We start from the raw sequence: 15,432 nt of genomic DNA on the forward strand, positions 1-15,432 counted from the left end.
AAAACGCTCAGAAAAACTCCTCTGGTGTGCACCAGGCCTCAGCGTTTACTATAACAAGATTCTACCGTATGTGCAGTGCAAAGTATATTGTGTACTAAATGTTCAGTATAGCCACACAGCAATACATTTCCCAATGGCCTGCAGCCGTCTTCTAGCACAAGAGGTATTCCACACTTAGGCACATTCCCCTGAACAAACTCCTAGATGCAGTTGGCGGTTTACGCTAAACCTTTTAATTAAGAATATTGATTCTGGCAAGCCACAAAGGCAATTAGTTGGGTTGTGAAACTTTCTTTCCTCATTTACCACATTGCATGCTGACCTTACAGAGTATTTTCAGGACATATACAAGTGCGCAATCCTAATAATTTGCTTTGACCGCTGTTAGTTAAAAAAAAAAAAAAAAATATTTCCTAATAGCGGTCACTTCATTTTGTTCTGTTTCTTATTATTATTATTGTTTTATAAAGTGCCAACTTCATTTTGTTCTGTTTCAGATTATTAATATTATTATTATTTTATAAAGTGCCAACTAATTTAGTGACGCTGTACAGAATAAGAAACAAACTCTGGGTACACAATCATGCAAACAATGGTATACACAAAATATAGACGCTGGTACATAATACAGTATTGGTAGACATAGTATTTACAGTTAAACATCAAAGAGATTGTAAAAGTGTTGGCACTACAGCAACATGCGCGATGAGATACAGGGCGGCAGTGTGCATAGAAACTCTGCACCCCTTCTAGTGTGCAGATCAGCATGCTCTGACTTATGTAGAGATCAGGCTCTCTTTGCCCAGCACCCACCATTACTCTACAAGTCTACTCTGCGCTGGTATGTGACTATTACCCATTGTGTGGACATTGTCTACACGCTTATATGAAGTGTATCTTCGATTTGCTCATAAACTAGCAGCAAGCAGTGTAGACTTTTTCCCTTTCCTTGCTACCTATAGAAATTACAGTGACAAATGCAACATGATGAACAAATGTATAACAAATTCCAAGACATAAGGGCTGGTTCAGACGGACGTTTGGAGGCGTCGCGTTCGTTGGCGTCGCGGCGGCAATGCGTTCGGCCTTTCAGCAGCGTTCACGTTGCGTTCGGATGCGGTCGCGTTTTTTCTTCCCCTAGGGGGACATTACCCGTCGCGGTGAACCGCCCCTGGAAGCTACATGTAGCTTCCAGGGACTCCTTGAACGCCAGGGAAATCGGGACCCGAACGCCGCGTTCGTGTAAACGCGAGTGAAAGCTTGGTACAAACGCTCCCATTCACTTGAATGGGAGCGTTTAACGCCAAGCCCCGAACGCTGGCTGTAAACGCTCTGCAAGCGTCCGTCTGAACCAGCCCTAAAGTGACAAAGCCCTGCCCTTGCGAACTGACAATGTAAAGAAATAGGGAGGAAAGAGGTGGGACAATATATACAACATGCATATCTAGAGGAAGTGTGCTTCTTGGTTATATTTAGTAAGGAGCACAGTTTGGCCCAAGGTTAAAGGGGGATGGCCTAAGTTAGAGATTATACTTGTCGGAAAAAGTGAGTTTTTGAGGGAGCGCTTAAAGATTTCAAAGGCTGAAGAGTGATGGATGAGTTTTGAAAGGGTATTTCAGAGGCGGGGTGAGGCTCATTAGGAATCTTGTATATGTCAATGCAGGGGGAGACTAATACACATTTGTAATGAATTAGAAGATACATTTGGTACGAACATCAAATATAACCGATATCTATTAGAGAATGAGGTACCTTTGACCAATGTTGTATCGATTTGTCAAAAGAATTGCTTTGAGAATAGGGATGATTAATGAGATGCAAATATTTCCAAGTTCATGCGGGATTATGTAAATTTTTGTGCACATTTTTGCAGCTTGAAAATGGACCAATCAAGTCCCACCTAGGTTTAAATTGATTGGTCCATTTTCAAGCTGTATATATTTGCATAAAAATGTACATAAATCTGCATAAACTCTGAAATATTTGCATCTCATTGATCATCCCTACCTGAGAAAAATGTTTTCTGTGAACTCCCCCAGGGCTGAGCATGGTGAAGCGGATGCATTATGTGTGAGCACACAGCAAGTTGGCATGTGATTGATATCAGGTGGAACTTGGTTTACCACATCTTAAAGGGATACTGTAGGGGGGTCGGGGGAAAATGAGTTGAATTTACCCAGGGCTTCTAATGGCTCCCCGCAGACATCCTGTACTCACGGAGCCACTCACCGATGCTCCGGCCCCGCCTCCGGTTCACTTCTGGAATTTCAGACCTTAAAGTCTGAAAACCACTGTGCCTGCGCAGCTGCATCCTCGCTCCCGCTGATGTCACCAGGAGACTATTGCACAAGCCCAGTATGGTCTTTGGTCTGCGCAGTATGCTCCCGGTGCCATCAGCGGGAGCGAGGACACAGCAATGCAGGCGCAGTGGTTTTCTGACTTTAATGTCAGAAATTCCAGAAGTAAACTGGAGGCGGGGCCGGAGCATCGGTGAGTGGCTGCGCGGGCACAGGATGTCTGTGGGGGGCCATTAGAAGCCCCGGGTAACTTCAACTCATTTTCCCCCGACCCCCCTACAGTATCCCTTTAAAACTATATACCTACATTTGGTATGTCGTGCTCTTAGTTCAGGTGACCTGATGGAAGGCATCAGTCTGAATCTTCACAGACTGTGCACACTATGGGCCCTATGCTACTGTCATAAAATGTTTCATCTTGTTCACCTAGACATTTTGGAGTAAGTACACACTGTGAATATATGCGTAATCGTGTCAGTTGGCTGCACCACTGACTTTAAGTGAAATTAAATTGATGAGATAAACTGTATCTATCCTCCTCCTCCTACAAATGACTATTAGATATGCCACAGTTTTATGTTATGTTTAAAAAACGTAAGAGTAGATTCATTGTTATGTCTCAGCTCAATGAAACAGTCTGTCCCCATCTGAGTGCTAAAATATATGAACTATTGACCTTTTTTTTTTTTTTTTTACCTATCCACTCCTCTCAGACGCCCAGTTCTCTGCCAGGAAAGTATTTTATGGCTGTAATTCTTTTTCAATGAGATGGACTTTATAGTCTGGGTCCCAACTGTAGAAAAACTGTCAGTTGCATAACTGAATATTAACTCTTTCAGGCAGAGAAACAAGAAAAGCAACACAGCATATTTATTTGCATGCTAGGCACTGTACATATACATGTCTATCTCATCATGTCACTTAAGGTTCCTTTAACCACTTCAGCCTTCAGTGTTTTTTCACCTTATGCCTTCGAGCTATTTTCACATTTAAGTGCTCCTCCCATTCATTCAATAATAACCTTATCACTGCTCATCTAAAGGATCTACCGTATATACTCGGCTATAAGTCGAGAAATTTAGGACTGACTCAAAGTTTAAAAGTGGGGGGGTGGACTTATACGTGAGTAGTCCTAAATTTCCCAACTTATAGCCAATATGCCAGTGTGCCCCCTCCGTCCCACCCACCATCACCCAATGGGAGCCGTCTGCATTGATGCCCTACTTGCGCTTTGGAAATCCTGTGGCAAAGTGATTCCCACGGCAGAAGCAGTCACCCCCCCCCCCCCCATCAGCGTGCGCTGGTTTCTCTCTTCTCCTTTCACTCACGCTGACCTCCGTGCTTTAGCGTAGCCCCGCCTCCTGATGTCAGAAGACGGAGCTACGCTAAAGCACGGAGGTCAGCGCGAGTGAAGGGGGAGAGGAAGCAGCGCACGCTGATGAGGGGTGAAGCCTTCTGCCGTGGGAATCACTTTGCCACAGGATTACAAAGCGCAAGTAGGACATTTATACAGAGGCTCCCATTGGGTGATGGTGGGTGGGAGAGGGTAATTATAAACCTCAAATGCTTGGGTGACGGTGGGAAGGAGGGGTGCAATGGAGACAGGGTCAGGGACCCCCTATGGGTGATGGTGGGTGGGAGGGGTGATTTAGAGGCAGCAAACATGTGGGTGATGGTGGGTGGGAGGGAGGTGGTAATTAAATGCATCAAGTGTTTGGGTGATGGTTAGAGGGAGTGATGGATGGGGGAATTACAGGCAGCATGGGTAGGGAAAATGAAAAATTCCAGCTTATGAGGGTCAAATATTGGGGTCGACTTATAAACGAGTATATACGGTATATCTTGGGTTTTTTTCGCCACCAATTAAGCTTTTGGGAGATGGTATTTGTTTCCAGTAATTACTTTATTTTCTATGCATTTTAAAGGGAAAAATGAGGTAAAAAATTCTTTTTCTCCAATCCAATCCCCTATAGTTTTAAAATAAACAATGCTATTCTAAATAAAACACACATTTCATTTGCCTATTTGTCCTGGTAATCCCAACATTAAAATGATATCCCTAGTGCAATGTATGGGGATAATATATTATTTGGAAGTAAAGGTGTATTTTTTCTATGTTGTGTTTTTTGTTTGACATACATATTTAAAAAGCTCAGTCACCGAGGTAACTATGTATGTATTCTATTTTAAATTCTGTCACTTTTTCTTTTTACAAGCTTTTTATTTTGGTACAGAAAATATGAAAATAAAAATGGTATTGCTTTTAACTTAGTTTGTCAGTAAAAATTATTCACATGACCTGGGCCTTCAGCTCTCCAACACACCAAATTCTATTCTCTCACTTCTCAAGGTTAAAATGATATCCTACATACATAATCACATAGCTTTTTGGGCACACAGCAGACTGTTCACCACGGACAGCACAAATTGATTTTTCAAAGCCATTTTTTGCATGAAAAGTAATACAGCCAATCTTTCTTAGCAAAGCCCATGGAGCATCTCAACAGCCAAGGAAATCCATAAATGTCACCATTCAGAAAACTAGAGACCCAGGTTTACCCAGATATACATATTTTGTAACATTTGGACTGATGCGGATTTGCTTAAATTGCACCAAAAGTTTGAAAATGGTATTTCTTTACAGTTTTTTTCACTTTGGCACTAAAAAAAACATAGATCTAAGTTTTCAGGACCAGGACAAACATATTGAAACTCGCCCTCAGAGGTCTAGCAGGCAGCAAATTCCAAAGTAGAAGAGTAGTGGAATCAGTCCTAAAGTCAGTAGTTAGAGAATGCTTGTCAGCTAATACAAATGTCAGAAGCCCAGCTCGTGGTCAGCAGAGTAGTAAAAATAAATCTGAACAGAATGAAAGCCAAGTGGCCAGTACTTATGTCTTTTAATGCTAGGGTATGGGATCAATTCTTCCCCCAAAAAATCTGGATGGAGTTTGTATGTGCTCTTTCTGTGGGTTTCCTCCAAGCTCTCCGGTTTCCTTTCACATCCCAGAATCCTGTTGGTAGGCCAATTGGGTTTGGGTAGGGTAGGGATTGGGTTGTAAAACTCTCTAAAGGAATGTCAGTGAAAAATAAAATATAACAATTTTCAGAAGCTGGATAAAAAAAAGAAAAAAAAAAAACCTCTAATAATTAAAAACGGAGTGATATTTCTCTACACAGTTCAAAACGCACAGCCCTGGCCGTGACGGACATTTAGGGAAATGGTACCTGGTGTCTTTTCTTGTTCCGTTTTTGGCACATACTCTGCATTTCTTTTGGGAGTATTTTTTTCCTGGAGTAGGGGGAAGTGTTACGGGATAGTGCTTCTCCTGAAGCCTCACAACTGCATCTACACCCTGTTGGTTCATCCTCTCACGTGTATGGCCCAATTCAAAAATGAGGGAGTTATTAATTTCCTTCAGAAATGGTAAAAATTAGCCTACATTTCCAGATTTTTGGGAGATTACGTATGCGTTGTGTATGGCCATTTGTATTAAGTATATGGCTACCTTCTTATACCAGGCCCTTGCCTTTCTCAGAACTAGGTATGGAGCCAACATTTGGTCTGAAAAGTCAATGGCTCCCATATGTTTATTGTACTCCAGAATGGCTTCAGCTACCTCTATCTGCTCTCTCCGTGATGTCACTCTTCTGGTAGCCTCGTTGTGAATCGTTGTCAATATCAGCACATCTCTCTTGTCTTTAAATTTAAGCGCAAGGCGCTCATTGCTTCTGAGGCTGTGTTGCTCTCCCTTTTTTAAATTTTTCCCGGTGACCTCCAGAGGCAGACAAATGCGATTGGGCCTTACATTTCCACAGGCTACAGTCTGCTGTGAAAACGGGCGTTTAAAAAGTGGTACACTGACATAAAAGTTGTCATTGTACAGATGGTAGCCTTTGTTTAGTAAGGGGTTAATTATGTCAAGCACTATTTTTCCATTGCTACCCATGTAAAGTGGGCACCTCTCAGGCTCCAGCTGATCATCTTTGCCTTTGTACACTCTGAAGGTATAGGTGTAGCCTGTCTTACTCTCACAAAGTTTGTATACCTTGACCCCATACCGTGCACGTTTATTGGGAATGTACTGCCTGATCCCCAGCCTGCCATGAAACGGAATGAGGCACTCATCTACAGCAATATGTTTCTCTGGCATATAGACCTCTCAAAATACATCATTTAGGTGACTCAAAAGAGGCCTTAATTTAAAGAGGCGGTCATGGGCTGGATCATCCCTACGCAGTTGTTGGGAATTGACATTAAAATGCAGACACTTTAGCAGCAACTCACATCTCTCTTTGGTCATAGTTGCTGAATAGATGGGTGTGGAAATGGCAGGATCCCTACTCCAGTAGTCTCGCTGAAGCTTTTTGACAATGCCCATATTGAAGGTCAGGCCTAAAAAAACTTTTATCTCAGGCACATTAGTGGGCCTCCATCGAGTATTAAATCGGGAAGTGGGGTTGTCAGTAATATATTGGGCAGCATACAGGTTGATCTGATCTACAATAAATTGTAGAAAGTCAAGACCAAATAAATCTACAGCCCTTAAATTTGTGGTGGGTACCAATACCCCACTAGATGGGGTAAATATGGGGATATCTGGCGCCACCATGCAAGGAGGTGACCACTGGGCTTGGGTGATCTCCAATGGTACCTGTTGCCTGTTGCTTGCCCTAGGGCCTGAGTATGCCCTCCTCCTGGCTGCCCTCCGGCTACTGCCCTCATTGCCTGCTGTGCTGGGACCTGGATGCCCCTCATCAGCCAAACTGTCTAAAGGGTCCCTATGCTGCTCCTCCTCTCCATCAATCCTAGGCCTGCGGCTCTGTTGACTCCGAGCTTGAGTGGGAAAGCGAGTCAGAGTCTTCCACAGGGAGCCACTCACTGCCTGATGACCCCTCCTCGCTGGTGCTGCTACGCTGCATAAAGGCGCAAGCCTCCTCAGCAGTATACAGCCTTCTCGCCATTTTATAGGCGGACAAAAAAAGATAGATTAGATAGACAGATTAGAAAGATAGGATTTTTTTTTTTGTAGGATTTTTATTTTTTGGGGTGTTTTTTGTGTGTGTTTTTTTCCTATTTATTTTTAGATAGAAAGTAAAGAGCAGGTGTATACGGACATGTATACAGACAGAGGGAATAGAGAGAAAAAAAGTTGAAAGTGTAAGTAGAGGTTAGCTAACTAGCTATGGGGGGCAGGGAAAAGTTTTTAAGGGGAATGATATGGGGTACAAGTCATAAAACTTTCTAAAATAGTGTACAATACCAAAATGCTTTCTCACAGCAGCTCCTGTCACCTCAGATCACAGATCTGAGGTAATATAGAGCTGCTGTGAGAGAAACCGTGTTTCTGTGTATGAACATTGTAAATATTTAGAGTGAATGATGTATATTACTGGCTGTAATATACATCACTCATGTATAAGGCATAATGGGATCATGATCCCTTGCACCAATCATTGCTGACTTAGAGGAGGGAGTGTGCATATGATTTTACATTTCTATTATTATTTTTTTTACCTTCACAACCTTTTTATTTGTAGCATTGTGTCCTTTTTTTTTTATCAATGGTCATTGTTACTGAGCTGTAACAATGATCATTGATGTGGTTGGAGGTATCTGATTGGTCAAGAGATCACATGATCCCTTGGGCCAATCACAGGGATCGCCGGGAGCGCGCATTCGAGCTCATGATCTTGCCGGGGACAAGGAGAAAGGTGGGTGGCCATTGCAGTGTGATGATTGCTGTTCACTCGTCGGAACAGCGATCATCAAGGGGTTAATGCACCTCGATCAGTGCAGGGACGGTATGGTCTCTTGCACTGATCGGTATTGACGCGGGCAGGTGCAGTGCGCGCACGGGAGCGCGAACGAACGGCTGCAGTGGGAGGTGACAGCCGGGACGTTGCTCCTACGGACAGCAGGCGTCAGCAGCCTCTGTTTTGGGCTTAGGAGCAACGTTCTGAATGCTTAAATGGTTAAAGTCTGTGCATGGACTATTTTCAAGCTGTTTAAACTTGTATACTGAATTTGTGGAATCTTGCATCAACTCGGTATTATTTGCATCTCACTGACTATCTGTATTGGTAGGTAGGTAGTCTTTTAAATAGAATTGACTTTGTATATTCACATAGGACATTTTAGATCAGAAGTCACATGATTTATCTGCATGTGAAAGGATTGTGGGTTTTCTGGTTTGTAATGCTTTGTGTGTCTGGGGTGTAAATCCGATTTCTGCAGGTTTCTGCCCTATGGCCATATTCCTGGACACATTTTGAACATCTTCTTTTAAGGGATATAATCAGAATTACAAAGTTGCTTGAGTCATAACCATAGACCATTAAGACTTTCCATAACATTCTGCTGGTTCCATTTTTATTGGTATGTTGGCTTATGGTCAGGGCCAGAATGATAAGGTCACATAGAGAACACTGAGAAATGACTTGTTCTTTTTTTTTTTTTTTTCTTTTTGTTATGGAAGATGATTAGTTTGTATAAATAACCTCATGTCTTACTTTGAATATTGTTGTTGCATTATATCGATATAAACTTTACAAGTGGTATACATGACTCATGCATTAGAACGCATCGTCATGTGTTTTGTATTGATGATCAGTTTACTTTAGAGACTCTGCTAATGATTCCGTATTTTGAGGGAGGTGGTACACAATCCACTAATCATAAGCAGAACTACCCCGACCCTTGCTCCAAGCCTCACAGTGATTCTGGATTTCAAATAACAGTGTACTTTTATTCATGGTAAAGCAATTCTCTCGGTTCAGATTACCACATTACAGGATATTTTGTAAATATTATGAAGGCTTTCTGAAATTGTTTTCATTTGCAAAGTCAACTACAACTTCTCAATGCTTGAGTGTGTCAGTTTGCTCATGACTGCAGGTTATTACTGCAGGCTGTCCTGCTTTCATGCGGGTACCTTCTTTGGCATCGGTTTGGTGGTTAGTCCTGGCTTTGTGATTGTCCAGATGTTTATTACCCAATATTGTCAATGTATGATATTCAAATGCACTTTGTATTTATAAAGGCCCGAAAAAGAGTAATTTAGACTCAAAGCAAGTTGACATTGTCGCCTGCCCTGAATATTTATTCTCCACTTGTAGTGCATTAAATATGTCCAGTGTTCTCCCCAGAAATTTTTCCCAGCTGGGTGGCATGAAAAAGTAGCCGGGCGGGGCTTGATGAGTGCTCAACTCTGCTTACAACAGAGGAGGAAGTGAGCAGATGACAGCCGGGTGCTCACCAAAACAAGCCGTGTGGAGCACCCGGCTAAAAGAGCCTGGGGAAAACACTGATGTTTATGGATGAATTATTTGCATTGAAGAATTTTGCACACTTTTTGCCTAATAAAAAAGAAGAAAATTCATGATCATTTCTGCTGGTTTCCTGACAATTTTTGTGAACTTTATATATCCTTGTAATTGATTATGGTTCACATTGTTGTGGTGGAACACCTAAAAAAATATTTTTTTTTTCCATACCTCCCTATTGAAATTATTACAGCCTCCATACCCCTCTCAGATCAGTTGTCCTTTAACCACTTTGCAACCACCAGCCCAAATTTTAGTCCCCCCAGCTAGTCTGATGTGCCCCAGTCACAGTAGGGAACTAAACTTTGGTCATGTCTAATTGTTCTGTATGAGTTGCTGCCCATTGCACGTAGCAGTTTGCCTTACTGAAGGCCAATTGCAATTTTGATATAAAAGTTTAATAAATATACATTGCAGCTGCAAGTTTCTCTGCAATTGTATGTTGTAATTAAACCTTGCTTTTTCATTTAATGAAGCAGAAAATGAGGAAAAATCTGAAGCAAGACCCAGACAAAGCTGAAATTCTGAGTGTGATATTTAGATATGCGTCAGTGGCTTTCTACTTAAATAAACTTGAAGCTAAATATTATATATTGTTTCTCTTCAGACAATAGTGATTTGATTGCGTGCACAGTCATCGCCAAGGATGGAGACCAGGCACAGAGATTCTTGGCAGTAGACATCTATCAGATGAGTTTGGTGGAACCCGACAGTAAAAGACTTGGATGGGGTGTTGTGAAGTTTGCTGGCTTATTACAGGTTTGTTGATTAAGTCCTTCCCTAACGTTTTATGATTAAAATATTTAAATATTCAAGAACACCAGAAATGAGCTCTTTGCTGGAAGTTTTTCATGAAACTTTCGGTTGGATTATGAATATCTAGCCAATTGGTTTAAGTGAAACTTCAGTAGTGTGAGCAGTGTGCTGTGTGTGTATCATTATAGCTTATGAACAGTCCCTGGGGAATGTTACGAACAGTCACGCAGAGTGCTCCTGGCTGCGGGCACCTGCTCAAGAACGCACGGCCGCTGGTAAAGTGTCTGCGCAGTAATACGGAAGCTTGCAAACACGGAAGTGCCCCCGAGGTCATTCCCCAGAGAATGGTATTGTGCTGATGATGAAATGACCCAGAATTTTTTGACAGCTTTGTCACACATGGGTGACTGGCCCAGTTATATAGTCACTGTCAGACAGTCACTAATACATTCTATGCCATCAGTAGAGTTTATATGCAATTTTGTTCATATGTGACTATTGTTCAATAAATTAAATGCTGTTATCAACTCTCAGTGTATGAAGACTGCCCTTTAAAAAATGTAGCTGAGCCTACACAGTGTTTATGACTAAAAACTAAACCAATAAAATAATTACTAGTATAGCTAGAGACAAACTGTTTTAAAATGCACAGCTAACTTTCTATATGCATGTCAATGACACAATGATATTAAAAAATGGTCTATCTACAATAAACCCTGATCTAACTTTCCCTGAAATTGACACACCTTTGTCCCTCTCTATTCCTTTTCCCCACCCAGCAGCATGAAAGACAGAATGAGAAACCCTCCTCCTCTATAAGGATCTCTTGTGTGATCTCTTAAGATTTGGTTATTGGGGCAAGGGGTGCATTATGGGAAAAAGTTATTGGCCGAGCAGCAGGCGATTTCCACATTGCCTGCCCACCCTCTGGACTGTACTTCCTTCTTTCTCATTTAAGCCAGCTCAATAATGAACAAGGCATGATTAGTACTGTCACAGGAGCCCTGGTGGTCAGACCGCAAATGGCCTTCCAAACGGTGCCAGCGCACGGATCGTGCGAACTCTGGTCGCAGTCAATGCGCAGGACCAGTTGGGACAAACCGCAGACAAACCAGAAGGGAGCCTGTGAGATACGGGTAATTACAACCCACACACGATTCCAGGGTATCTGCCACCACCACTGGTATGGGCCAGTGGACCCGATTTACTGACTGACTGGTCCTGCGAATAAAAACGGTTAAAACACGCTGTATTCTGTCTAGCCAATAACAAACAATGGTAATGTCTCTTCAGAGGTCTGGTTCAGTGGTGTGAGTGCTGAATAGTAGGGTAGCTAGAACAACAACTGACGATAGCGTCGGTTTATTGAAAGCAATATAAATAATTAATATATACAGACAATTATTAAAATCAACAATTATTAAAATAGTAATAGCCAGTATAAAAAATGAAAGGGAGAAAATAATTAGGGTTTTTGGAAATATGTCCTTTTGTGGGAAAATCATCAAGTCCAAGCAAAACGGTTTCAAGTTCTCAAAGTTCTTTGTTCCAGAGTGAAGTTCAGCAAGATTTAAAATCCAAACAAAATGGAGGATGTCCTTTGTTTCAATTCAGACAAGATGGCCACCACTCGTTCCTCACGGTGGCCGGGTGTTCAGGAAGATGGGAAATGGAGGAATAATTTGCCCGGGCAGCTCATTCACTTTTAATGGAGCTGAGTTCAGAGGGGGGCTTCCAGAGTCGGCCTCCAGGCCGGACTATGGTAATCACATCTGGGGCAGGGGCCTCCACAAGCCACATAATCCTGACATTTCTCTAGACCGACCTACGCAGCCGGCACACAACTAATAATTACATATTATCGATCCCCAGAACCTACCGATTAATATGATATCAGACATGGCTAGTGCAGCGGATCAGGTTCCTGAGAAGATTCATACCTGGGTTGTAGGGGCCCCGGGCCCCTCTCGACTGGTATCAAGAGATTCAGCATGACCCTACGGATCCAATGATACCGCTCTCATAACTACCCTATTTATTGTATTCTGTAAATGGGCAAAAGATTATATAGTACATTCATTTCTTCCTGGTAAGGCTGGAGCCAGGGTGTCTGGTATCCAGCTGTGCCTAGCTTCCTGGGATCCCCCTGTATGAAAAGGACCACCAAATGGAGGTAATTGAGACAAACATCCTCTTGGACACAGGCCTGGCCCAGGCTCATTAGCATATCAAAAGAGCCATCCTGCAGTTAAGCTGACTCAGCTGCTCCTACACAATCAATCCATTCTAGTTATCTGAAGCGCAATCGATGCAGAGAATTGAGTGCGACCGCGTTTTCTTCACGGGCGGTTCCAGGACGCGTCTGCGGCCCCGCAACCGTCCGTGACAGCCCCCCCTCTTGTCTGTGGCTTAACCACACACCCGCAAGATGTGTGGCGGCGCCGCTAACCTGGCGGACGGGTCTCGGGTTGCCGGTACGGCGGGAAACCCGTTGGAGCCAGCGGCTCGGTTCCCCTGGACAGGTCGCGGTCGGCTACCCTCAGGCTTGACCCGACATGGACCGTTCCGGGCAGGGCGTTTGCGCCACTGCGTTCGGATGGGGCGTCCGCCAGGACTGCTGACAAGGGGCAGTGGTTTGGGTAGGTCAGCAGCCAGCCCACGCAGGGGTTCCCTGCGAAGCGGCTGTGGACCTAAGGGAACCCCGCGGGAATCCCTGGACCTCCCCCGCTCCTGACAGATGGCACATGCTTTGCAGTATTTGGCTACATCCCTGTTCATCCCGGGCCAATGAAACTGTTTCCGAATACAGGCAAGTGTCCTGCGGACACCTGAGTGCCCTGTCAGAGGATTAGCAGGTGCGGATTTCAGCACATGTCCCCTGAACGCACTCGGGACCACAAGCCATTTGGTATTCGCATGTGATCCACCGGTAGGGGGCTGTACAGACTCGCTGTACAGTCTCCCACCTTCCCAGTACACCTTGAAAGCGGCCCCGTCTGCAAGGGACTCAGAGGCTTGCTGCCTGAGCACCTCCAGGCTTGGGTCGCTTTGTAGTGCTGCTGTGAGGACGCTGTCAGTTTCAGCCAACTTGCTCATGTCACACGAGGCCAGTGGCTAAAAGGTCTCATCCCTGCGGTCAGAGGAGGGGGAGGAGGCCGGAACCCCCTCCACCGGTTCTGAGCTCGGGTTCTGAGCGGTACAGCTGCGCGGTACTGCTAGCACAGGTACACCTTCAGAAGGGCACAGACGGGCATTACTCAAATCATCGTTGTATGCATTAATGACATTGACAGGTATAGACATTTTTTCATTACAGACAGGTTGTACAGTAAACTCAGGTACAGTTACATCATCATCACAACAGACAGTCTGTACATCAAACTCAGGTGCCTTTGAAGCAGGCACTATTGAACCGGGTACCCTTGAACTGGGCACATTCAACCCACCTCCCCCTGGTGCTCCCCCAAGTGTATAAAGTACCTGGTGGTGGGTGGAGAGTCTGTCTCCTTCCGTGAGCGACAAGGCTGTCGTGGCAGGTTCGTAGTAGGACACAAGCTTGCCCAAATCAGTCCCCAGCAACACAGGGACTGGGAGATCCTTCACAACCCCAACAACCCTTTCTGTGATTCCCACCCCCCAATCCATCTTCACTCTCGCGTGGGCTATGTGAAAAAGGGTGCCCTCTACTCCAGTAAGGGCAAGGGATCGGCTGGAGCTGATGCTCTCCTTTGGCACAAGGTGTGAGTGAACTAACGTGATGTCAGCTCCGGTGTCTCGGAATCCGGTGACAACTTTGTCGTTCACTCTAACAAGTTGCTGCTGGTCGGTTCGGTCGCGGATTTCCTTTCCGCGGGCAAACAGAACAAAATCTGATGATCCAGGCTGTGGTTCGCTGGCGGGTTGCCGCTGCTGTGGGAGAGGTACAGGTGATACAGGTGCTGGTGCTGTCTGTCTCAGCTCCGGACAGTCGAATTTCATGTGTCCGGGCTGGCGGCAGTAGTGACAGGTGACCTCTCCAGGGGCTGCAGACCTGGGTGCAGCAGCTGCGCTGGGTGACCTCTGTGGCTGACGGCTCACAGGGGCAGGAGAGTCTGCCGGGGTATTGGGCTGACCTCCCCTCCAGCTGGATGGTGCGGTTCTGCGTGCATCAGGCACCCGGGTAGTCGCAAAAGTCTCGGCAAGGTCTGCAGCGACAGTTGCTGACGCCGGCTTGCGCTCCCAACACAAACTGTCGTACATCAGCAGGGCAAATGTTCAGAAATTGTTAAAGGACTATCAAGTCCTCCAGGACACCATAAGACCCTTTGGTGAGGCCTAGAGTCCACTGGCGGAGTGTGGTGAGCAAGCTGCTGACCACATCTCGGTACGAATCAGAAGACTTTTTCTGCCAGGCCCTGAACATTTTGCGATAGGCTTCTGGCGTCAGCTGGTACTTCGTAATGATAGCGTCTTTTATAGCGGCATAATCATTATCTTTCTCCGCAGGCAATTCTGCGAAAGCATCAAGCGCTTTGTAGCGCAGCAAAGGTGTCAGATGTCTGGCCCACTGGTCTTGGGACAGACGATACTGACGGCATGCTTTTTCAAAAGACCGCAGAAACAAGTCAATGTCAGTGTCTTTTTCAATATTAGCAAATTTAAATTTTGCACTTACGGGTGATGCAGCTCCTTCAGCAGGGAGGCTGGGCGGCGAACTCCGGCTGGCCTGTTGAACTTTTGCCAGGTTCAGCTCATGCTGTCGTTGGAGCTCCCGTTCCGTAGCAGCCGCTTGCCGCGCCCGTTCCTCTGCAGCCAGGCGTTCGGCAGATTGGCGCTCCTCACGCATGTACTGCAGGTACTTGTCCAGGTCAGTCTCCATCAGCTTTCGTAATGCCTGCCGCATTACCGGGTCAGTACAAACGGACAGTCCAGTACTGGCCGTTTCCGGGCGAGTACTTTCAGAAACTCTGGGATTGGGGTCCACACTGACAGTCTCTGGCGTAACTGTTGCAGCAGGGCCCGCAGGATGCTCAACCTCTACGCGCAGAATCTTCAGTCTCTGGTTCCCCTTGACTTG

General features: G+C 44.9%; 1 protein-coding gene across 3 annotated transcripts in view; it reads left to right on the forward strand.

Annotated features, from left to right (window-relative positions):
* The window catches only part of CLEC16A (C-type lectin domain containing 16A), a 369,068-nt gene that overhangs the window by 250,162 nt on the left and 103,474 nt on the right, over positions 1-15,432 (forward strand). For all 3 annotated transcript variants that reach the window (XM_068244692.1, XM_068244690.1, XM_068244691.1), the window contains exon 19: positions 10,228-10,379. In XM_068244692.1, the coding sequence (XP_068100793.1) occupies positions 10,228-10,379 (152 nt within the window). The remainder of the gene's footprint in view (positions 1-10,227; positions 10,380-15,432) is intronic.

Source organism: Hyperolius riggenbachi, chromosome 7 (assembly GCF_040937935.1).
Source record: "Hyperolius riggenbachi isolate aHypRig1 chromosome 7, aHypRig1.pri, whole genome shotgun sequence".
Taxonomy (NCBI): Eukaryota; Metazoa; Chordata; class Amphibia; order Anura; family Hyperoliidae; genus Hyperolius; species Hyperolius riggenbachi.